The 26302-nt window shown below is 42.7% G+C and overlaps 1 protein-coding gene across 1 annotated transcript in view; it reads right to left on the minus strand.

The window, feature by feature from the left end:
• Positions 1–26302, minus strand: part of NRP1 (neuropilin 1) — a 234722-nt gene that overhangs the window by 4990 nt on the left and 203430 nt on the right. Inside the window, exons 13-16 of the mRNA XM_089668696.1 lie at positions 7354–7491; positions 2693–2970; positions 2355–2451; positions 53–109 (exon numbers count right to left, since the gene is read on the minus strand). Of these exons, the coding sequence (XP_089524822.1) occupies positions 53–109; positions 2355–2451; positions 2693–2970; positions 7354–7491 (570 nt within the window). The remainder of the gene's footprint in view (positions 1–52; positions 110–2354; positions 2452–2692; positions 2971–7353; positions 7492–26302) is intronic.

Consider the following 26302-nt stretch of genomic DNA (forward strand, 5'->3'; position numbering starts at 1 on the left):
ATTTTTAATTGACACCAACAAGTTATATAGGATGAAGAGAAGGTGGCAATACCTGGCTTATCGTTATTATTGTCCTCAGTTCCTGTTCCAGATTCCAATGAGTCAGGACCTAAATAACCACAAAAACAAAATCAGTTTTACTGCAAATAAAGTTGTCAGCCTCTTATATCAAAAACAAGCTAAGTACAACTGAGTCATGCTATCAATTCCAGTTTGTTTCATCCATGCTTTACTTATGCTCAGTTTGAAATAAAGCTTAACAGCCCTCCAACAGCAGATTATTTACGTGCCCTTGTTCCTGCAGCCTGTGCTAAAAAACAAAATTAATGCATTGCTGGTCCTACAAGGATTACATCCAGAGTTTGCTTGAGTTTCCTTGAGCCATGGCTAAATGATCTGCCATTTAATGGTGCCTGCATTGTTCCAGGACCAACTCTTAGCAAAACCAGCAGCCTGACCCAATTATCTTTTAAGCCGTCTGTAAAGATGGCATTCGGACCACCGCTGTCAAAGTTGCATTCTTTCTACTGACCACCATTGTATGAGGCATTTTCATATTGACCCTTGATTAATAGATATTAGTACTGGTTCCCTGAGACCTGAAAATTATTTTAGGGGTTCCTCCGGGATACGAAGGTTGAGGAAGGTTGCCATAGACCAGCAATGGGCAAACTACGGCCCGCGGGCCGTATACGGCCCGGCGGACCTTTTAATCTGGCCCGTGGAGCGCGATACTGTCAAGATGGCTGTCAGGATGTGTGTAGGCGGGGCAGCGTGATGAACGTGAGGGGAGCTAGGCTCCTCTCACAGTCCGCCCTGAAGACCGGAACGGCGCGGGAACACGGCGAGAGGAACGCGCGGAGCAAAGGTAAGTGAATTGACACAGGGGGGACTTGGCTTACTACTTGGGGGGGAATAGTACTATGGGGGATGAAATACTATATGAGGGATGAATTAATATGGGGGATGAATTAATATGGGGAATGAATTACTATATGGGGGATGAATTACTATAGGGGATGAATTACTATGGGGGATGAATTACTATATGGGGGATGAATTACTATAGGGGATGAATTACTATGGGGGATGAATTACTATATGAGGGATGAATTAATATGGGGGATGAATTAATATGGGGAATGAATTACTATATGGGGGATGAATTACTATGGGGGATGAATTACTATGGGGGATGAATTACTATATGGGGGATGAATTACTATAGGGGATGAATTACTATGGGGGATGAATTACTATGGGGGATGAATTACTATATGGGGGATGAATTACTATGGGGGATGAATTACTATGGGGGATTAATTACTATGGGGGATGAATTACTATGGGGGATGAATTACTATGGGGGATGAATTACTATATGGGGGATTAATTACTATGCTTACTATGGGGGAATATTACTATACTTACTATGGATGACACATACACATCATTCATCTACTCTTGGTCCGGCCCCTGGGTCCAATATATGAACCCATTGCGGCCCTCAAGTCAAAAAGTTTGTCCACCTCTGCCACAGACTAAGGTCTACAGTGTGTCAAACATCAACAGGTTCACATTTAGTAGCACCAAACCTTAAAACCTTAGTTCCTCCTTACGTTGCATAGTGCAAGTTGTATGCCTGAATGGGTATAATTTGCACTTGGAGGGCAACAGGATTCTTTCATGAGAAATATTTATCTACTTTATAATAAGTGAACCAGGTCCTTACTCTGCTTAATAACTTATTTTGCCTAAAGTGAAAATAACACAGTGATATCTGCTCTCTGTAAACTTTGATAAGTTTTGAAATCTTTAAAGAAAAAGTCTTGTGTCAACTTTTATTAATATGTGTTGTTCCCCATCTTCCTGGGTGATGTCTAAGGCTAGCTGCAAGGTCACAGTTCCCCCCTGTCCCAGCCCCCCAACCCCATGGCCATCTAAACATGCAGCTAGGAACAATATGGCTGCTTTGAAACATGGCACTTTTCTCAGTCTCCAGGCACTCCCGTTAACAATTTTGTTTTACTTCCCCAAATTGGAGTTGAAATATGATTACACTAGCTTGCTGAATATACCATTTTCCTGGCTATTGTTGGCTTTCTGAGTGGCTGACCTGGAACAAGCACACAGCAAGTGAAGTCACAGTGAACTCCTGATTTACGTTCTTTCCAGGTCAGTGCAATTACTGAAGTCATTCAATTCACATAAATGCCATCAAGCAAAGGTCAGCAATAGCCTCCATACTTTCTCAGTAGTGCCAAGTTACACCATCCATATACGTTTTGTAGCTTAGTAAATACAACATAAGGTCTATGGTGACTTGCAAACTCAGCCTGTGTTAAGCAACCTACCTTTGCATTGTTCAGGAAGTATATGATTAGCAATAATGATATCATCCACAGCAATTCCACCACTGCTTCCTTTGCCAATCGTGCCCTCAATCACCACCTGTATAAAAATTAGACGTAATGTTATAAAAATCTGTTTTAACCCAAGGTGGAATTCCAACAAAAGCTTCTGGATAGCTCAGTGAAGGGGTAAAGAATGTGTCAGGTTGTCGGGAAATGAAAGAGAATCTCTCTAATTAGCTAGCAGACAGATTTTGCCAAACACATACCCCCCAATGCAGACCCTATTTAGATAGCAAGCCCCCACCACGGAGAAGAAGAGGAATCGTGTTTGCTCTTACCCGATACTGCTTCAGTGACTTGTGTAGTAACACCCGAGCTTCCCTCCAGTGGTCATCCCGACGCTCACTGTCACCGGCTGTCCACAACATCTGACCAAAGCCTTCCTGATTTAGGTACTCTAGCTTGATGCTCAAAGAACCAACGTGAGGTCCAGACATGTGGTACCAAAAGGTCATGCACTGGGAGGATTTGGACGAGTCCACCACAGGACTCAACAGTCGGGCCACTTTACCTCTGTGTCTTTCATCAGCTTCGGAGTAAATGAAATTTCCATCTCCTGAGAAAAAGAAATAAAAAGGTGTTTCTCAGGGCAAAATAAAGAATAAAAAAAAGATTCAGTCCGCAATACATGCACATTACCCAATGTTACATTCCTTTAAAGACCACGCAAGTACAGAAAAATACCAGTTGATCTGCCAGAAATGCACTCAGCTCCAAACTCCTGTTGTGACCTGACAAGACACAGCCTATTTATGGACTTCAAATTCTGTGAATATTTTGGACACTTTAGTGGTGTCAGGCCTGCCCAGCTATCTTTTTCTGAACTGCTCAAACCTTCCTCATATCCTGTTCTTCACCAGATGGAGACTAATTGTTATTTAGTCTCAAGAAAAGAACTGGAAGAGCTAATTAAGCTCCATAAGATGGCACAGAAAAAGAGCTCAGAACTCAAGATAGCTCTGACATGATCAACAGGTAATTTCTTATAAACTGATATAACAAACACTTTTAATTTTATATCTGAAACGCAAATATGAGAAGTTCATTATTAGGGTTTACATACATTTAATGTGTATTATTATACCAACAATTTACATATAGTATTTTGTACATCAATCCCTGCCCACAAGGAGCTTAATAGCTAGGGACCCTATGCATACTAGGGCCAATCAACCTGCCTACATGTCTGGAGGATGGAAGGAAACTAGAGTACCTGGAGGCAGGGGCGGACTGACAACTCATGGGGCCCCCGGGCAGTAGGGGATCATGGGGCCCCTGTGTCCTTGCCCAAACTCAAAAAAGCCTATGAAAAAGGTACCAGCGGCATCTCATGGGACCCCCTACTGACCCCAGGCCCTTGGGCAGTGCCCGAGTTTCCAAATGGTCAGTCCGCCCCTGCCTGGAGGAATCCCACATAAGCACATGGAGAACATGCAAACTCCATGTCCTGGTTGGGATTCAAAGGGCTGATCCCAGTGCTGTAAGGCAGAAATATTCACCACCAAGCCAACCCAACTCAACTAAACACCTGCATCCATGATCAACCTAAATTTTACATGTGAGATTAAAAAAGAACTCCGCAAAGGGCTGCTTACAAACTCAACTGGCCTCAAAACATAAGCACAATGTAGCAGAGAAGGTCTGAACAAGGTAAAAGCTCATAAAATCAACAAACAATAGATGTTTTCCCTGACTCTTCCCTTTAAAAGATGCGTGGCCATTCATAATGCTGAACTGCACAGGATGGCTGGAACCACAGCATTTTTCCGGGTGGCATGCAAATTAAAGCAGAACTGCAACCAAAATACCAAGATAAAAAAGAACAGCCAAATAAAAGATTAAATAACAAAACAAGCCTCTGGTGTGCAGCTATCAAACATGTAATAACTGGTGAAGGGACAGGCCGAATCTTAACACTGGAGGGAACCTGGAGCAGCATTTTCTCCAGGAAAGGTAGTTATTGTGGCCTTTTTGTTTGCTCTTCCTACGAAGAATACTAAAGATATATATATATATATATATTTACATTTGAGTATAGATTCAGTATTTTTGCTAGAGCAAAGCTATTAAATCTTTGCTGGATTCTGAAATACATAGTTTTGCGCTGGCGGCAGATATTACGCTTTTATGTCACTATACCCTGCCTGTTTTTCCTATGTGTAATGACCTTACACTTATAGAAAGGCAATTTTGCAGCAAAATGAGAAAACGTCCTATGAATAAAATGCCATAAATAAGTCATGTGACCTAGATTCCAGCGGGCCTGAGAGCTTCCCTGCGATAGCTGCATCGCTCTGCTCCTGATCAGCTGTGCGGAACAAAGCAGCAGGCTGTTTAATGCTCAGCTGCAGAGCTGCAGTCAGCTCACTGTCCAGGATGAAGAGAGGCTTGGCCGTTCAACTCGATTAGATCATGTTTTATTAGCGGCTCAATTCATCAAACACAATGTTAATTTTCTACACGCTGCCCATCAAACAGCAGGGAGGAGGATACAAACAATGCTGTCCATGACTAAATTGATATAAATTTACCCTTTTAAACATGCACCCTTGTGTAATACATTCAGAGCCGGGTATGGGACTACAATCTCTAGCCCAGGACATCTTACTGAAATAATGTGAACATTGAAGCCTTTTGGTTTTGCTGCTGTTGTCATTCTTTTACAGTTCAGTTAACACAACTGAATTCATTGCAAGTGGCTGAAGATGAACTCCAGACACAAAAATGTGTAATTTAAATATATTCCTCAACAGCCACAAAATAAATCAATACACTATGGGGCTGATTTACTGAAGGCAAATAGACAGAATACAACTGAATATAACTGGATACTAACATTTATAGGTAAAGTTGATCCAGGGAATATCCGATTGCCTCTCGGGGGATCAGGAAGGAATTTTTTCCCCTGCAGGAGCAAATTGGATCATGCTTTGCTGGGTTTTTTGTCTTCCTCTGGATCAACTATGGGTATAGGATTATAACTTTTTTTTTTTTATATCTTTGAACTGGATGGACTTTTGTCTATTTTCAGCCAGTCTAACTATGTAACTGTGCACTTTGCAAGTGCAGTTGCTCAAGAGCGTATTAATTTTACAGAAGCTCTGCTGACTTCTATCATCCAATCATGTGCATGCAAAAATGCATTTTTTTTGTATTTTCCTTGCATGTGATTGGGTATTTTTTGCAAAGTGAAGCGTCCCATCATTTACTAAGCTCTAGAGCAGGGGTCTCCAAACTATGACCCTCCAGCTGTTGAAGTACTACAAGTCTCATCATGCCCCTGCCTCTGAGAGCCTTGTCTGTGTCTGGCAGAGTCTTGCATGTCTTCATGGGACTTGCAGTTTCTCAACACCTAGAGGGCCATAGTTTGGAGACCCCTGCGCTAGAGCAATTGCACTTTACAAAGTGCACAGTCTGTTTGACTTTAGTAAATCAACCCCCATGTGTGCAATAAATGCCTTTGCAAGCCCAGATATTACCCTGTGACCTCATTCCTGTTCATAAACAAAGCTGTGGGAGGGGCCCAGCAGGCCCCACCCTTTAATAACTCCCTGCAGAAAACTACAGGGGAGGTGGAGACAAGACCAGTCACCCTGCACAAGATGAGAGGGCAGCAGTGACCAGTTTTTATTACAGGAACCTCCTACACAAAGGCAAAATTTCACACTGGATTACTGCACAGATCTGTAAGAAAGACACAAAGTGCAACAAGATTCAAATAAAAATACGCATGACTCTTGCATGAGTGTTAACCACTTCCCGACCAGCCGTTGTATATAAACGGCCGGACATTGGCACTGCAGGGTTGGGTGGCCGTTTATAAACGGCCTCCCCGCATCCTGCTTGTGCGCGCTCCCCGGGAGTGTGCAGCACTGCAATCTGGTGCCTGCTGTGTCCTCTGGACACACTGAAAAACCCATCGTCGGACGGGACCTCTGTACGAGGTCCCGATCATGTGATCACTGATTGGCCAAGCAGTGATCACATGCAAAGTAGTAAGCAAGATATCACTTCTGACATCATTGCTTACTATGTATGAAATCTGTGAATGATCACAGAGGTCACATGGTACAAGGCTATTCACAACAGCCTTGTGCCATGTGACAAGCTGTGATCAATCACAGCTCACTCAGTAGTTCTCAATGGCTGCAAGAATGCAGACAGAGAGAAAGAGAAATGATTGTTTTTACATCCTATATGGGTGTAAAAGCAATCAGTGTACAAAAAAAAATCTTCATCACCCCCCAATCATCACCCCCCTCATCACTGTACTGCTAGGGTGACAGTATGTAAAAAAGAAAAAAAAAGTAATAATATAAAATAAAAATGTAAAACAAAATGTTTAAAAATTATAATTTTTGGTTATAAACTAATTTGGCTTATTTTTTTTTTACTAAAAAGATAACGCAATACATTTTGGCCAAGATTTATGATGAAAGATTATTTATTTGCAAAATTTTATAAGAAAAACACTTTTTTTCTAAATTTTTGGACATTTTCATTTACATAGTAAAAAAAAAAAAAAACTCCCAGCGGTGAATAAATACCACCAAAATAAAGTTTTATCTGTCTTAATGGTAAAAAATTCATATGGGTACAGTGTTGCATAACCGTGCAATTGTCATTCAATGTGTAAAAGCGCTGAAAGCTGAAAATTGCCCTGGTCAGGAAGGGGGTAAAAGTGTCCGGACTGGAAGTAGTTAAATAAAAATCCTGCTTGCTGCATTTTTTATGCACTTTCAATGAAAACGTGCATTATACAGCGTTCAAGGGTAACAAACCTCAAACGCAGCCAAAGTGCACCGCAATGATGTAAACCAGCTTCAGGACCTAATGCAGTATATGCAATACATTTGTTTCCACTAGATGTCACTGTAACAATATCCAAACCAGAACTGTTACATGTCAGGCATTCGAATATTGAAGTTTTTTGACCCACCTGTGTGATCCTGCACTGGGCCGGTTTTGCTGTTCACCAAAGTCCACTTGAGGCTCAACGTGTGATCATGTTCCCACTGGCAGAATGTTTTCCGTAGTCCCCAGCCAAATGTACAGTCAAGGTTGCTTTGTAATGAATCTGTGTAAATATAAAAAAAACAGTGTTGGTTAAAAACAAAAAACCCTATCTTTGCTTTGTCACAGACACAGGTAAGTATACAGATCTTTCTTCCACAAGGTAGTTTACATAGGTGTTAGAAGGTGGGAGCAGTTACATAATTACATAGTTAGTCTGGCTGAAAAAAAGACAAAAGTCCATCCAGTTCAACCATAAAAAAAGTTATAATCCTATACCCACAGTTGATCCAGAGGAAGGAAAAAAAAATCCAGCAAAGCATAATCCAATTCTCTCCTGCAGGGGAAAAAAATCCTCCCTGATCCCCCGAGAGGCAATCAGATATTCCCTGGATCAACTTTACCTATAAATAGTAACCAGTTATATTCTGTGTATCCAAGAAAGAATCCAGGCCTTTTTTAAAGCAATCCACTAAGCTGGCCAGAACTAACTCTTGAGGGAGTCTATTCCACATTTTCACAGCTCTTACTATGAAGAACCCTTTCCGCATTTGGAGATTTAATCTCTTTTCCTCCAGAGTGCCCCCTTGTCCTCTGTGATGACCTCAGGGTGAATAACTCTACACCAAGTTCACTATATGAACCACTGATGTATTTATACATGTTGATCATATCCCCCCTTATGTATTATACATGTTGATCATATCCCCCCTTATGTATTATACATGTTGATCATATCCCCCCTTATGTATTATACATGTTGATCATATCCCCCCTTAATCTCCTCTTCTCAAGAGATAATAAGTTCAGTTCCTCTAATCTTTCCTCCTAGCTGAGCTCCTCCATGCCTCTTATCAGTTTGGTTGCCCTTCTCTGTACTTTCTCCAGTTCCCCAATGTTCTTTTTGTGAACTGGTGTCCAAAATAGAACTGCAGATTCCAGATGAGGTCATACTGTTACTTACTGTTTTATATATATATAATATATATATTATTTACCGGAATTCCACTTTAGCCCCTCATTTAGTCTGTGGGAGAATAAAGCACTTTTACTTACCTGATCCTTTGTTCCTCCAGCAGAGGGAGCTCCAGTGGTGAACTGTCCTTCAATGTCCTCGCTCAATGGAGGGCTATAGACCCTGCATCAGTTTTGATGACATAAGGACCTTACACTGCGGGAGCATGAGGAAGCAGATGCTGTGGGGACCAGTCTAACAGCCCAGAGAAGCAGAGGATCTGGTAAGTAAATCTATTCCATGCCATTACACCTTTTCCATGCCTCCTAAACCTAAACAAACATTTAACAATTGCAGTGCAGGCTTTAAAAACCTAAGGCAGCATTCTTTACATATGTATGCCATGCTTCCTGCTTTACACTGTTACACAATGTTTGCGCTTCATTTCTTATTCTCCTAATGCAAGTCAATGTGGAAGATTTACTGAAAATGGAAAGTGCAAAATGTGGTGCGGCTCTGCCTAGAAACCAATCAGCTTCCAGGTTTATTGTCAAAGCTTAATTGAACAAGCTGAAATTAAAAGCTGATTGGCTAGCATGCACAGCTGACCCAGATTCTGAGTGCTCCAGTTTTAGTAAATCTCCCTCAATAGGTCTGCTGATTCACTGAAACAATATACTAGCTGTGTGCCTAATAACACATCAGCAGTTGTTAAGTAGGGGGATTGAGAGACTGCAAAGAAATGCAGAGCTCCCTGTAGTGGCTATGACATCATTGTAGATGTAATACAAAGGAAAACTATAGATTGGAAAGCCTTCAAAATATGAATGCTCCAGGCCTATTATCCATATACTGGCTTCATAATATAGTAAGTCACTAAGCATGAAGAGTCCAATCAGGTTTAAATCTGAACTTGGTGAATAAGGCTGGCCATACATTATACAATTTTCTTTACATTTACCGAAGCCATACAATATGAGGTCAAACCTAAACATTTTCAATTTGTCTGCAATCAGGCAGGAAATTGAATAGGAAAATCATATAATTTATTGCCAGCTTTAGACCGGGTTAACGCTGATACAGTGCGGGAAACACTGCCAATGCTGTGCGTTTCCCGCACAGCATTGCAATCGCACTGCGTTTATGTGATCTGGTGCAGGCATCAATGTTAAATTAATGACACCCCTAAACAGTGCGATTGCCAGAAATTGCATCGCATGGGTGTTCTGAATGCCATTTGATTCAGGTGTGGGTAAAAAAAAAAGTTCCTGCACTGCACAGACATTGCATGTAATTTGCACAGGAATGCACTGCGATTCCTGTGCGACTTACATGCGGTGTCCTGCACTGCATTAGTGTGAACCCAGGCTTAGACAGAATCTACCCTTGCAGTGGCCCCTTCCTAGCCACATTGAAAGGATTAAAAGCTAATTGAATCTAGGGGTTCGGAGATGAGGTGGAGGAAGCAAGTACATGACTGCTACTGAGAGTGTCTTAGGCTCCATTCACACCTATGCAATTTGCTTTTTGTCCATTTTGCAGTTAATTTTGCATTTTTCTACATGCGTTTTTAACACGTTTTTCATGTGTTTCTACTGCGTTTTGTTCAACTTTTTTTTTTAAAGTGGAATTTTTTTTGTTGCTGAACAGAATAAAAATGCAAAACGTGTCAAAAACGCACTACCATGGATTTCAGCAGCTTTTCCATTGAACTCTACTGTAGCAAAATGCTGCTTTTTGCTTTTAAAAACGTCCCTGAGCCTTTCCAAAAACTCAGCAGCTCAAAAAAAATCATAGATGTGAACATCTATTCTATAGGAAATCATGTTAAATGGACTATAGTACGTTTCTGCAAAAAGAACTAAAAAACGCATTGCTGTGAATGGAGCCTTATAGAGACAGGTCCACAGGATGGTTCAAATAGATGGAAGGAACAAATAGATGGAAGGAGCCTACCAGAGGGAGGAATAAGGTACGTTTTATACCGTATCCCTCTAGATCTATGAATGGAGGATGCGGGGATGAATGAAAGATCTTCCTTCTCTATTCATAGAAATGATAGCACAGCTTCTATTAATGGAAGGGAGGGGCAGAAAGGAGGCATATTTGGCAGTCTTGAAGAGTGCCCATGACAGGTGCAGCAAGTGTATTAACCCCTGCAGCATTGAAAGAATATGGCTGTGGGGGTATGTGAGGAGCAGAGGACTTCAGATTTCAGCTAGGACAGCCGGCACCAGCAAACAAGACACTACTCATTCCATGTAGGTACCATCTCTTGTGCTTTTACTTCAAATTAGGTTTTAAGAATTGAATTTGCATCACTTGCTATGATCAGACAGCTGTGTGTAATATAGAAATCATCCACTAGATGTCACTGCGAACAAACCTTCAGCCTCTACAAAGGCTCAGTGCCAAGCTGAGTTAAGACCAAGGCACGTGTACAGCAAGGGAGCTGGTATTAGATGACATTATGAGATCCTATAAAATTGTGTGCTTTCTATTCCAAGCTCCCCAACAGCCTTACACAATGTAATTGCATTCTTCTTCTTCTTTTTTTTTTTTTCCTAAAGGTTTAGGAAGATGAATTGAAGGATGTGTGAGACAGATAAAGCTAATCATGTTTATGTTTTTGACTTCTGCCGCCTGCTGCAAAAATCATGTCCCTAACATCCTCTCAATTCCCTGGCTGCTGGTTCTTTGCCCAAGGAAGGAAACACCCGCCTAGCAGAACAAAAAAATATTCTTCAGGAATTCTGCCACGGCTCACAACAAAGTCATATAAGGTCTTAGAAAGCAGACATCCTTCCCTTGCAATTGCATATTTTTTTCCTGATACAATTGCCTTTATTTTCTTTTTCTGTAAGAGCAACATCCTCAAAAATAGGTCTCCAATTCCCTCAATGTCCCACCGCCCTGTCACTGGCGGCTGTTGTAAATTCTACAGAGAAGCCGGCGCTAATGGCGTTTATCATATCCGGCGCCCTGCGGTATCAACGTGTAAAGTGCATTTCCTTTGAGTATTGTGATGCTTATGCTAAAACAACATGATATATATATATATATATATATATATATATATATATATATACTTGCCATATATAATAAAACAATACTTTTAGAAGTCCAGGTTGAAAAGACGAAAGGACCATATTAAAGTATATGTCAACCCTCATCTTGTAAAACAACCCATTCAGTTTGAAATAGAAATGAAAGGCAAAACATTTGCGTTTGGATATAAAAAAAAATATTATGAACACTTTTTCCCTTTTTTAAAAGTGAATACAGTTGTGACCAAAATTATTCAACCCCCAATGCTGTAAAGGGGTTTAGGGACTATAGTGTACATTTGGAATTGTATTCAGAATCAAATCCTACAAGGACGTTGTAACTACCCAAATGCAACTAAAATGACATCAATTGTTTATGTAATACAGTAGTAAATGGTTCTTATGTGGTTTCTTCATTGCCACAATTATTCAACCCCTTAAAGACTACCACTCTGAAGAACAGAGGTTCATACAGGTGCTTTCCATCAGGTATTGAAAACACCTGTGGATGTCACCGAGCAGCAATCAAGCATAATAAGCACCAATTAGGCAGCTTTAAAATGACTGTGATACTCAGCTCCTTCTAGACATTTACTGGTGTGGTTACAAACATGGTGAAGGCAAGAGAATGGTCCAGGAAGACAAGAGAAGAGGTGATTTCTCTTCACAGGAAGGGCAATGGCTATAAGAAGATTGCAAAGATGTTAAACATACCAAGAGACACCTTAGGAAGCATCATTCGCAAATTCAAGGCAAAGGGCACTGTTGAAACGCTACCTGGTCGTGGCAGAAAGAAGATGCTGACTTCGACTGCTGTGCGCTACCTGAAGCGTAGAGTGGAGAGAAGTCCCCGTGTGACTGCTGAGGAACTGAGAAAAGATTTGTCAGATGTGGGTACAGAAGTTTCAGCCCAGACAATAAGACGCACACTGCGTAATGAAGGCCTCCGTGCCAGAACTCCCAGGCGTACCCCCTTGCTGTCTCCAAAGAATAAGAAGAGTCGACTGCAGTATGCCAAAAGCCATGTGGACAAACCACAAAAGTTGTGGGATAGTGTTCTGTGGACTGATGAAACAAAATTAGAACTGTTTGGGCCCATGGATCAACGCTATGTTTGGAGGAGGAAGAACAAGGCCTATGATGAAAAGAACACCTTGCCTACTGTGAAGCATGGTGGAGGGTCAATCATGCTTTGGGGCTGTTTTGCTTCTGCAGGTACAGGGAAGCTTCAGCGTGTGCAAGGTACCATGAATTCTCTTCAGTACCAGGAGATATTGGATGGAAACGTGATGCAGTCCGTCACACACCTGAGGCTTGGGAGACGTTGGACCTTTCAACAGGACAATGATCCCAAGCATACCTCCAAGTCCACTAGAGCATGGTTGCAGAGGAAAGGCTGGAACATTTTGGAGTGGCCATCGCAGTCACCAGACTTAAATCCGATTGAGAACCTCTGGTGGGACTTAAAGAAAGCAGTTGCAGTGCGCAAGCCTAAGAATGTGACTGAACTGGAGGCCTTTGCCCATGAAGAATGGGCGAAGATACCCGTAGATCGCTGCAAGACACTTGTGTCAAGCTATGCTTCACGTTTAAAAGCTGTTATAACTGTAAAAGGATGCTGTACTAAGTACTAAGATTGAATGTCACTTGGGGGTTGAATAAAACTGATAATGCTGTGAGCACAGAAAAGACATTTGTGGTTATTTCATTATAACTGTTATGTTATATTTGTCTGACCTACAAGTGCCTCTTTAATGTAAATGTAAGCAAGATGACTGAATGATCAAAAGCAATGTCAAACTGGCCAAAACACTCAATTTCAGTGGGGGTTGAATAATTTTGGTCACAACTGTACATTCTCTCTGTTTTCAGCTGCATAAGAGCAGGGGAAGGAGAAACAGCAGAACACTAGTCTTCCCAGCGAATGGCTGTGCAGGGGAGGTGTGTGTTAGGACAAGTCTGATCATTGGAGGAGATCAGGCTGAGTTCTCAGCACAGCTAGAGAACTGAGCTCGGTGTGCTCTAATGCCTACTGTGGTCAATTTTTAATAGAAAAGTAGAGGGACTGGCAGGAACACCAGGGATTTCACACAAAGGAAGCAACAGAAAGAGAACAGGATACTTTTTCATACAAGTACATGGTACAGCAGGCACATACCAGGAATATTAAATGTTGGGTTTACATATTCTTTAACCTTTTCGTGCCCACACCTCCCGGCCCTTTAAGAGCTTCTAGATCCTGGGAGGTGGGCATGCAGGTCATGTGACCACTGTGATTGACTGTCAGAGAGGTCACATGATCGGAATGATGCCGATGGTAAGTATGCATCGGGAGCTTAACGATTCCCGCCGGCTACCATGCAGGGAGCACTCTCTCAGCATGGTAAGTTGTATATATATAAATGTACAGCCAGCGCAAAAAGGTTAAAGCTGGTCAGAGATGGACGGAAATTCAGCCGATTCAGCAGGGACCAGATACAATTCGATCCATCTACAGCCGTTCCCACTCAACGGAACTCAATCTTATGATCGACTTTTGTTGAGTAGGACAGTTGGAAAATTTCCATTAGATCAGTGGCTCCATCCAATTGGCTGCAGCGCTGATCAGTGTATTCTGACAGTGGAGGAGTCCCCGTTATCAGAATAGCCAAGCAGTGAGGTCTCCTCCTTTCACCTCATTTATGTGGATGGGGGAATCCATCCATTTTTTTTAATCAGCCCTGTAAAAAAAATGAATCACCTATGGCCAGCCTAACCTTTTTGAACAATGGTGTGAAAAAAATATTGGTAACCATTGGGAAGTCAGCTTGTCACAGTGAACTAAAGACAGATGATTTCTGAAAGGTTGGCAATGCGCATAATTCATCCACCAAAAACTATCCAATTGTCAAAGGGGGGACGGGAGCAGGAGTCAAATTATTCACAGTCATAGATGGGGTAAAGATCTGCTATAATGTCTTTTATTGCAAGAAAACAAATAACAGAGGGTGCAACAGCCTAGTGCATTATCCCAGGGGTACTTTATTATATGAAGGTAAAAAACATACTTACAAACAGTGAAAATATGCAGTGTGTCCAGCCACCAACTCGTGGCACAGTGGATAGTGGGACCCAGGGAGATCCAACGCCAAGCAGATGGTGTATGGGATCTAGAAATGGCTTATGTGTTTCAACGGTAACCCCTCTTCATCAGAGCCTGATGAAGAGGGATTACCCTCAAACCGCTTAAGCCATTTCTGGACCCCGAACGGTGTCTGCTTGGCTTTGGACCTTCTTGGGTCCCACTATCCACTGTGCCACGAGTTGGTGGCTGGACACGCTGTATATCTTCACTGTATGTTTCTTACCTTCATATAATAAAGTACCCCTGGGATAATGCACTAGGCTGTTGCACCCTCTGTTATTTGTTTTCCTGCAGTTGTTACTGGACTTCCCCAGTTGCTAGAGGCAGCAAAACCTGCCATTCACTGTGATGTTGTAAAAAGAGGCATGTGTGCGAACTGACCCTAGTCCACCACACTTATGCACAGGAGGTGTTATATCATTTGAGCTATAGGATTTCTTTTCTATCTGCCTAGAGTTGAGCTTAAAGCGGTTCTCCAGTCTCCCCCAAAAAATTAAAAGTCAGCAGCTAGAAATACTGTAGCTGCTGACTTTTAATATAAGGACACTTACCTGTCCAGGGATCCAGTGTTATCCTCACCCGAGCCGATTCTTCAATTGGCTTCAGGTCCAGAAGCCGGCATCCTAACTAAAGGAAACCAGCAGCGAAGTCTTCAGACTACAGCTTCACAGCAGGTTTCCCACTGCGTATGCGCAAACCGCACTGCGCTTTGTGAATGGTCCCGTAGTCTTCTGGGACCTCTGATGTGTCTCAGAAGGCTGCGGGGGAAAATGGGAGAAGATGCAGATAGGTGGGAATTCCCCTTTTGGGTGAAGTTCCGCTTCAAGACCTTGTTCACACTCGGCATACTATAGACTTCTACCTGTGCGAGGGCCATGTTTCCCCACATGGGGATTCATAGGTGTTCTGTGCATCCCTGTGCAGGCAGTCCCATTCTTGACAATCGGGATGCAACAGCCACACGAATACAGCTCCGAATTTGACATTTATGTGGGTGCATGTCCCCGAATGTAAACAGTTTAAGTTCTGGGACATGCACCCACACAAATGTCAAATTTGGAGCAGTGGCTGGGTCCTTACGGCCACTGCTTTCCAAATGACATGAATGGGACTACCTGCATGAGGATGCATGGAACACCTGAGCCTCCCCGTGCGGGAAAACAGCCCTAGCACAGGTGTATGCTATAGTACGCCACAAATGAATGAGGCCTTCAGAACTTCTGAACATTTTTGCATTAGCTATATCATATACAAGTAATCAGCAGCGTTCATTAACCACTTCCCGTCTGGCCCATGTATATAAACGGCCGGAAGGGAGCAGTGCAGGGTCAGGTGGCCGTTTATAAACGTCCTCCCCGCTTCCCTGCTTGTGTGCGCTCCCTGGGAGCGCGCAGCACTGCGATACGGTGCCCACTGTGTCCGGAGGACACATCGGAACACCGATCGTTGTACAGGACCTCATGTGAGGTCGCGATCATGTGATCACTGATTGGCCAATCAGTGATCACATTAATAGTAGTAAGCAAGATGTCACATCTGACATCATTGCTTACTACGTGTGAAATCTGTGAATGGTCACAGAGGTCACATGGTACAAGGCTATTCACAACAGCCTTGTACCATGTGACAAGCTGTGACCAATGACAGCTCTCACAGTATTTCTCAATGGCTGCAAGAATGCAACCAGAGAGAAGGAGAAATGATTGCTTTTATAGCCTTTATTGGTGTAAAAGCAATCAGTGCAAAAAAAAATCTTCATCACCCCCCACAAGTAGTACAGTGTCACTATGGTGACATAAAATATATATACAGTCATGGCCGAAATTGTTGGCACCCTTGATATTTCTCCAGGAAATCATGTATTTCTCACGAAACGTATTGCATTAACACATGTTTTGCTATACACATGTTTATTCCCTTTGTGTGTATTGGGACAAAACAAAAAAAGGGAGGAAAGAAAGCAAATTCGACATAATGTCACACAAACCTCCAAAAATGGGCTGGACAAAAGTATTGGCACCCTTTCACAACTGCGGATAAATAAGAATGTTACAAGCATGTGATGCTCCTGTAAACTCACCTGGGGCAAGTAACAGGTGTGGGCAATATAGAAATCACACCTGAAAGCAGATAAAAAGGAGAGACGTTCACTTAACCTTTGCATTGTGTGTCTGTCTGTGCCACACTAAGCATGGACAACAGAAAGAGGAGACGAGAACTGTCTGAGGACCTGAGAACCAAAATTGTGGCAAAATATCAACAATCTCAAGGTTACAAGTCCATCTCCAGAGAACTAGATTTGCCTTTGTCCACAGTGCGCAACATTATCAAGAAGTTTGCAACCCATGGCACTGTAGCTAATCTCCCTGGTCGTGGACGGATGAGGAAAATTGATGAAAGATTGCAACGCAGAATAGTCCGGATGGTGGATAAGCAGCCCCAAACATGTTCCAAAGACATTCAAGCTGTCCTGCAGGCTCAGGGAGCATCAGTGTCAGCGCGAACTATCCGTCGACATTTAAATGAAATGAAACGCTATGGCAGGAGACCCAGGAGGACCCCACTGCTGACACAGAGACATAAAAAAGCAAGACTACAGTTTGCCAAAATGTACTTGAGTAAGCCAAAAGCCTTCTGGGAAAACGTCTTGTGGACAGATGAGACCAAGATAGAGCTTTTCGGTAAAGCACATCATTCTACTGTTTACCGAAAACGGAATGAGGCCTACAAAGAACAAAACACAGTACCTACGGTAAAATATGGTGGAGGTTCAATGATGTTTTGGGGTTGTTTTGCTGCCTCTGGCACTGGGTGCCTTGACTGTGTGCAAGGCATCATGAAATCTGAGGATTACCAAAGGATTTTGGGTCGCACTGTAGGGCCCAGTGTCAGAAAGCTGGGTTTGCGTCCAAGATCCTGGGTCTTCCAGCAGGACAATGACCCCAAACATACGTCAAAAAGCACTCAGAAATGGATGGCAAAGAAGCGCTGGAGAGTTCTGAAGTGGCCAGCAATGAGCCCAGATCTAAATCCCATTGAACACCTGTGGAGAGATCTTAAAATTGCTGTTGGGAAAAGGTGTCCTTCCAATAAGAGAGACCTGGAGCTGTTTGCAAAGGAAGAGTGGTCCAAAATTCCGGGTGAGAGGTGTCAGAAGCTTATTGATGGTTATAGGAAGCGACTGATTTCAGTTATGTTTTCCAAAGGGTGTGCAACCAAATATTAAGTTAAGGGTGCCAATACTTTTGTCCAGCCCATTTTTGGGGTTTTGTGTGACATTATGTCATATTTGCTTTTCTGCCTCTGTTTTATATTTGTTCCAATACATACAAAGGGAATAAACATGTGTATAGCAAAACATGTGTTAATGCAATACCTTTTTTGTGTGAAATACTTGATTTTCAGGAAAAATATCAAGGGTGCCAACAATTTCGGCCATGACTGTATATCATATACATATGATATAAAAAAAAAAATTTTTTTAAAAAGTTTGAAAAATTTTAATTTTATAAACTATTTTTTTTTACTAAAAAGATAACTGAATACATTTTGGCCAAAATTTATGAAGAAAGATCATTTATTTGCAAGATTTTATAAGAAAAACACTTTTTTTTTTTAAATTGTTGGACTTTTTCATTTATATAGCAATAAAATAAAAATCCCAGCGGTGAATAAATACCACCAAAATAAAGTTTTATCTGTCTCAAAAAAATGCTAAACAATTCATATGGGTACAGTGTTGCATGACCACACAATTGTCAAAGTGTGATAGCACTGAAAGCTGAACATTGGCCTGGATAGGAAGGGGGTGAAAGTGTCCGGACTTGAAGTGGTTAAAAATTGCAAAGAAACAAAATGTGAAAGATGTGTTCTTTTTCAGTCTGGGCATACATAGTGAAAGATTTAATATTAATAATAAAGTGCAGATGTGGAGGAGAGTGTGCTGCTTCTGGAAGTCAATCAAGGCAGCTTTAATGTTCTGATCTCCAATAAAAGTGACAGCTGGAACATTACTGGGGTTGTTGTAGGTAACGCAGTATCTTTCAGTCTTTTCCTGGGTCTGGTGGTGAAGCTCACATGGCGAGTCTCTATTTTTATTCCCCCGTCGCCTGTTTCCATTCCTGGAAAGGCTGCAGAATTCCCCGTGTCCTGTGACTACAATCAGGTGGTGATGAAGCCGGCGTGCGTCTAGTGGCATCTTGTGACTGTGCCAGGGAAATTACTGGCGAAGGAGCTCTGGGGAAATTCACTGAGATTTCCTCTTTTATAATGCACTCTTTAATAGCTCTGAAGCCATGAATGAAGCCTCCTAGTAGTAATAAGGGATAGTTAATGGCTTCTGCTTTCAGTAAGAGGGGATGATTAGCGGTATAATGTTGCGGTTGTCGTGGCGACAGCAGCACTTGAATTTTGGAGCTCTGCTTTCTAGAGAATCCGCGTTCTGTCGCACTTTCATCCTCCTCCTCGTGTTTATAATAAGTGGGGGTGCAGCAGAGTTCCATCAGGGTGGAAACAAGCACGGCACAATCGGCCACAGAGAAAGAAGAGAGCTGGATGGATGAAACACTACGAAGCAATGGAGCTCACAGCAACCAATCAGATGTTTGGAGCCTGATTAGGGAATGACAACGTCTCCTTAGTTACTATGGGATGCTACCATGGGCATGCTGCTCCTTGCATTGCTGAATATGCCGAGTGATATTATTTCAGGTATTTATATAGCACCATTATTATTATACAGTATTTATATAGCGCCAACAGTTTGCTCAGCGCTGTACATTTATGCAGCGCTTTACATACATATATTGTACATTCACATCAGTCCCTAACCCTCAAGGGGAGTACAATCTAAGGTCCCCAACTCACATTCATACATACACATACTAGGGCCAATTTAGACAGGAGACAATTAACCTACCAGCATGTCTTTGGAGTTTGGGAGAAAACCAGAGTACCTGGAGGAAACCCACACAGGGAGAACATGCAAACTACAGGCAGGTGGTGCCGTGGTTGGGATTCAAACCAACCACCCTAGTACTGCCAGGCGGAAGTGCTAACCATTTAGCCGCTGTGCTAATCAATATTCAATATTATTACACAGACATATCCCACAGAGATCAACAGTAAGGATTCAGCCAAGCCAAATTTGCCGGCCATACATAGGTTGAAATTCGACCGATTTTTCGTCCGAAAATCGGACCTAAGAATAATCGGCCAATTTTCGCTCTGTTAGTGGGATGATTTTCGTGGTTCCTTCCCTTTTCGCCGATCGGGCATGTTGGAAAATGCATGAAAAACGACCGATTTTCGACTCAATGATGGTCAAATCGTACGATCATTTTTCCGAAAAGAATATGCGCATGAGCCATGACCTGGAAGGAACAGAAGTTTTACCTGTTATATGGGGTGAACTGTATGACTTGGTCGGCCGATTTTCGAAATCATTGATAGCACCATCGGATTACCGAGCGAACGACGGTTTCAATTCTCCGACAAAAAATTGGTCGGAATTCGAGCCATGTATGGCCTGCATAAGTCCATAAGCCAATATTTAAGGTAGTTCAACAAGCCCGTGTTCTAACAGACACTCAATGGATGATTAAAGCCCCTGAATTCACTTTTTTTTTTTCACAGCAAGGCATGCTGTGATTGATAACTGTCCCAGTTGCTTGTGCTCTCAACTAAACTGCAAAGCCATCAGATGGCTGGTGACATAACTGATCACATGTCAACTGCAGATCAAACAGAGGCTAAGACGGCAGCTTCCTTGGCTGTAAAGCGTAGGAAGGTTTAGTTCCACTTATTGCAGATCTTCCCTCCTTTACTTACTCTTACTACTCTCATGCATCTTATTCCAGAGCTGGATTTGCTGGGCAGGTGAATATATCATAGATGCATAAATGGACTGTCCTCAGAAATCTAAGACCATCCTAATTAAGTGTTTTTAAAGAAATTTTTTTTTTTACCACAGCAATAAAATCAGTCTGTATTTGCAGTAAAGCATGCTTGTTATACTCACTGTGGAACTTAAGGGGTTAATCCTCTGCATTGTGTAAAAAGGACGTTTGATCCTATCTTCTCTGATCCTCCCCTTCTTCCAGTGTCCACGTCTTATCTCCTGATAACACATATGATGTGGAGTCACTGTGCACATGCTTAGTTTGGTGTGTATTGCTAGAAAGGTTTTTTTTTTTCTTGGAAGAGTGCATGGGATCAGCACAGGGCCAATCAGCACAGTCCAGACAGAGGTCAGGGGTCCTGCATCTTCCTGGAGCAGAATGAGATCCTGTCTTCTCTGATCCTTCCCTTCTTCTACTGTCCCCAAATCATTTGCTGATAGAACAGAGTCTTGGTGGCAAGCCACACATGCTCACTTTGGTGTGTATTGCTAGAGAGTTTTTTTTTGGGAGGGTGCATGTGATCAGCACAGGGCAAATCAGCACTGTCCAGACAGAGGGTCGGGGGTCCTGCAGCCTCATAGGACAATAAGGGGAGGATGAAAATCCTTCTACAAACTTTAACCAGTGCTCTGTTGAATACTGATAGAAGTCACAAGTATGCTCTAACTGCCCATGAGAAAAGGTTACTAAACCCACAGCCGTAAAATAAGTCTGTACATGTAGTAGAGCATGCTTGTTATACTCACTGTGGAACCTAAGGGGTTAATCCTCTGCATTGTGTAAAACCGTTGTTTGATCCTGACTTTTCTGATCCTTCCCTTCTTCCAGTGTTTCCCTCTTATCTCCTGATAACACATATCGAGTGGAGTCACTCGGCACATGCTCAATTGGGTGTGTATTGCTAGAGAGATTTTTTGTTCTTGGGAGAGTGCATGTGATCAGCACTGGGCCAATCATCACTGTCCAGACAGAGGTCAGGGGTCCTGCATCTTCTTAGAGCAGAATGAAAACTCCTTCTGCAAGCTTTAACATGTGCTTGGCTGGATGCTGATAGAAGTTACAAGACTGCGCTAACTGCTGATGAGAAAAGGTATTTAGCAATTTATATTTACTATAATAATTGCATTTCCATGTTCTGTGTACTGTGGGAGACCAGATATAGTGAATGCAGGGTCCTGGGTTTAGTAACACTTTAATGCATTCCCTGCAGTTAAAATATGTCCCAGTGTTGGTATCGTTTGCTCACCTCCTTAAATACACAAAGGCAGCAGTGGGAGCCATTGGATGTCATCCCCTGCTGTCAGGAGGGAGCAGGCACAAGGCCAAGCCATGCTGTGTGTGTCAATAGACACACAAAGCCTGGCTCGGGAGCATGCCTGCACATATGCCCCCGTAGCACACAGCTTGCTATGGGGGCACATGCAGGGAAGGAAAAGCAGAGAGCACTGGCGGGGGAACCCAGAAGAGGAGGCCTGTTCTGTGCAATACCATTGTACAGAGCAGGTAGGTATAACATGTTTATTATTTTAGGTACAAGAAATGTAACTTTAACACCACTTTCATTTAGTAGTGTAATCTACAGAGTAGAGAAGGTGTGCAGAGTGCTATAATCTGATGTAATCAGAAACCACTAGCACATTATGGCTGACTTACCTGTCAAGAGGAGACCTCCAGCATTGTGCTGTGTCTGCTCCAGGCACTTCCATCTTCTCCTACCCTTCCATCTGGGTTCACATGGTCTCTGGCCATGATGACGTCCCTCCCGCACATGTGGACGGAAATCAGGATCACGACACAGCACTCTCTGCATTCTTGGCACACTCTAGGTCCCCTAAATATAGAATGCACTGTGCGTGCGCAATGACATCATTGGCTGCAGCCTATGCAAATATCTCCTAAACGGTGCAAGTTTCCAAGAAATACACCGTACCTACAGGAAAGACTTATAATTAACGTACCTGTAGGCAGGGCTTTTTTTTCTCAGAGAATAGGTGCAGGAACTCCCCCTTCTGAGTTTCTGCCCCCTACTCAGCTCCGAGCACTGTCCCTTGGTTCCACCCCCTACCCACTTCTGAGCACCATCCCTTGGTTCCACCCCCTACCCACTTCCGAGCACCATCCCTTGGTTCCACCCCCTACCCACTTCCGAGCACCATCTCTTGGTTCTACCCTCTACCCACCTCCAAGCACCATCCCTTGGTTCCACCCTCTACCCACCTCTGAACACCATCCCTTGGTTCCACCCCCTATCCACCTCCAAGCACCATCCCTTGGTTCCACCCTCTACACACCTCCGAACACCATCCCTTGGTTCCACCCCCTATCCACCTCCAAGCACCATACCTTGGTTCCACCCTCTACCCACCTCCGAACACCATCCCTTGGTTCCACCCCCAACCCACCTCCCAGTAAAGGGTCCTTATAGAGATTACAAAGCAAAGTATGATTTTGTATGGAATTTGTTAATGATAACAAGAAAAGCAGTAAAATAGATCCCCTGCAGCCAGAAACAATAGCCCCCAGAGCAACAATAGATTCCCCCAGCAACAATGGACCCCCACAACAGAATACAACTCCAGCAACAATAGACCCCCAGCAGCAAAGAACAATAGACCCCCTACCTCAACAGTAGATCCCTTCAGGCAACAGTTGACCTCCCAGCAACAACAGATCCCTCTCTAGCAACAATAGATCCCCATGCAAAAATAGATCCCCTCAAGTGCCAATAGATGCTCCAGCAGCCAGCATCAATAGACCCTCTGGCAAACCCCAGCAACCCTTGCCATTACATACATTCAGTGCTAGAGGTGTCGGAACTGCGTTCCCCTGCGTTCCCGCTGAAAAAAAAGCCCTGGCTGTAGGTACAAGTGAAACATGAGCATGTAATACCACTTTAACTCAGAGGGGTGTATACTATCTGAGATTCAGTCTACAGAAACAGAACGAGGACAAACAGAGCGAACTATCTGTCAGAGATGACTCACGTCGGATTAGTCACAACCGTCTTACAAGACACGGATAAAATAATTAATAATGTATAGTCTTGAACTTCATAGCTGTACTTTCTCCGAGAACAAAGTGAATAACAGCGGCACTTGAAAGACACCAAAAATAATCACACATTCTTCACGTAATTCTATAATGTATGTTCTGCCAGTCTGGGAACCTACTGTGCTGACAAACCCCCTGTGACCGGAGCTGTGCTCATTGACACAGGGACACAGGGAACGGTGCTCATACTATACAAAACAGGTCACGAGGTGGGAGATGGTCACCAATGGTGGTCTGTTATTCTCTGAGCCTGGGTTCACACTGATGCGGTGCCACACTAGACTCCTCCCTCCACAGTAGATTTCCCCCAGCAACAATAGACCCACCCTGCCACAATAGATCCTCCAGCAGCCAGCATCAATATACCCCCCAGCAGCCAGCAACACTAGACTCCTCCCTCCACAGTAGATTCCCCCCAGCAACAATAGACCCACCCTGCCACAATAGATCCTCCAGCAGCCAGCATCAATATACCCCCCAGCAGCCAGCAACACTAGACTCCTCCCCCCACAGTAGATTCCCCCCAGCAACAATAAATCCCCCACCAGCAACAATAGACCCACCCTGCATCAATAGATCCCCCAGCAGCCAGCATCAATAGACCTTCCGGAACACCCCAGCACCCCTTGCCATTGCATACATTAAGTGCTAGAGGTGCCAGAACTGCGTTCCCCACATTCCTACTGAAAAAATCCCTGGCTGTAAATAATGTATCTGCCATTACATGCACTCTGTACAGACTACAGTGGATGTAGGTAGTTACAATGCATCAGTCTTTCTGACAAATGCCTCAAATATCATATTCCTGGTAACGAATCAGATACAAACCTGAGATACTGAAAAGCCCTTTTATTTTTTTTACATGAGAATACCTTTTTAGAATAGATTAGACTTTTCTTTAGAAAGAGCGGACAGTGATAAAGGTTAAATAGCGGCCTATAGAAATCAAGTCAAATAACATTTAAGTTTTCGCCTTTTAAATGTCTACAGAATAATTTATTCAGTTCAAAATGTCAACCGGTAATATTTCTAGACATAAGGATATTTCTTCTACAGAAGGAAATGCACTTGACAGGGGCATGTAGTTGTGTTTGGAATCACGTAACTTCTACATTGGTAGCGTAAACATTGGCAGAGCAGTCAGCGGCCTGACCTTGTGCTGGGGATACAATCACATGAGATTCCAGGAACACAGAATACAGCCAGGACAGATAGCCTGAAGTCTCATGGAAAGCTACAAGTGAAATGAATAGAAGGTTTACGTGTCTAAGGGCTGTCAGAGTTATCTCTCTGACATTGCTGGCTCACTTTGTGAGTCTCCATGTATTTCCAAGTTATTCAGTATATATGATAAGCCGCAGAGCTGTGCTGCAGCAAACTGCGATAAAATGCAGACAATGCACTGTACAATAATTCATACGGCGTCATGAATCAAGTGTACGTTTTGTAAAGTTTGTCCAAAACAACAAAAAAAAGAGGAAGTTGTGTGATGCGTTGAATTGCATTCCGCGCTCCCTCCCTGTCGGGAGCCTACAGCTTCCGGATAGGTAAAGCACTCTGACAGTTGTCCATTCTAGTGTAAACCTGGCCTAAAAAGAATGCCCCACACATGGTCCCTAGGTGAGGTCAGGTTTTTGTAATGACAAAGGTAGAGAGATGATCAAGAACAAAGTGTGCTGTACTTACTAGAGTTGGCTACATTGAAGAGTTTGTAAACATGTTTTAAGGGCTCTTAGTTATTAAGACTAGAGAAACAGCTACGGTCAGGTCCATAAATATTGGGACATCGACACAATTCTAACATTTTTGGCTCTATACACCACCACAATGGATTTGAAATGAAACAAACAAGATGTGCTTTAACTGCAGACTGTCAGCTTTAATTTGAGGTTATTTACATCCAAATCAGGTGAACAGTGTAGGAATTACAACAGTTTGCATATGTGCCTCCCACTTGTTAAGGGACCAAAAGTAATGGGACAATTGGCTTCTCAGCTGTTCCATGGCCAGGTGTGTGTTATTCCCTCATTATCCCAATTACAATGAGCAGATAAAAGGTCCAGAGTTCATTTCAAGTGTGCTATTTGCATTTGGAATCTGTTGCTGTCAACTCTCAAGTTGAAATCCAAAGAGCTGTCATGGTTTATGGACCTGACTGTAAATGCACAAATTAAAGTGTTACTAAACCCAGGACCCTGCATTCACTATATCTGGTCTCCCACAGTACACACAACATGGAAATGCAATTATTTTAATAAATATAAGCTGCTAAATACCTTTTCTCATCAACAGATCAGTCTTGTGACTTCTATCAGTGTCCAGCTGAGCACATGTTAAAGCTTGTAGGAGGAGTTTTCATTCTGCTCTATGAAGATGCAGGACACCTGACCTCTGTCTGGACAGTACTGATTGGCCTTGTTCTGAACCCATGCACTCTCCCAAGAAAAAAAACCCAAAACTTTTCTAGCAATACACACCAAACTGATCATGTGCAGAGTGACTCCACATGATGTGTGTTATCAGTAGATAAAAGGGGGACACTGGAAGAAGGGGAGATCAGAAAAGACAGGATCAAACAACGTTTGACCAACCATGCAGAGGATTAACCCCTTAGGTTCCACAGTGAGTATAACATGCATGCTGTACTGCATATACAGACTGATTTTACTGTTGTGGGTTTAATAACACTTTAAATATATATATATATATATATATATATATATATATATATATATATATATATAATGTATGTATAATGTTTAAGTTGTAAGATCTAAAAATATGCAATTCTCTTCAGC

The sequence above is a fragment of the Staurois parvus genome, unplaced genomic scaffold, assembly GCF_062004578.1.
Source record: "Staurois parvus isolate SC_StPar_1 unplaced genomic scaffold, SC_StPar_1.0 ptg000061l, whole genome shotgun sequence".
Lineage (NCBI taxonomy): Eukaryota > Metazoa > Chordata > Amphibia > Anura > Ranidae > Staurois > Staurois parvus.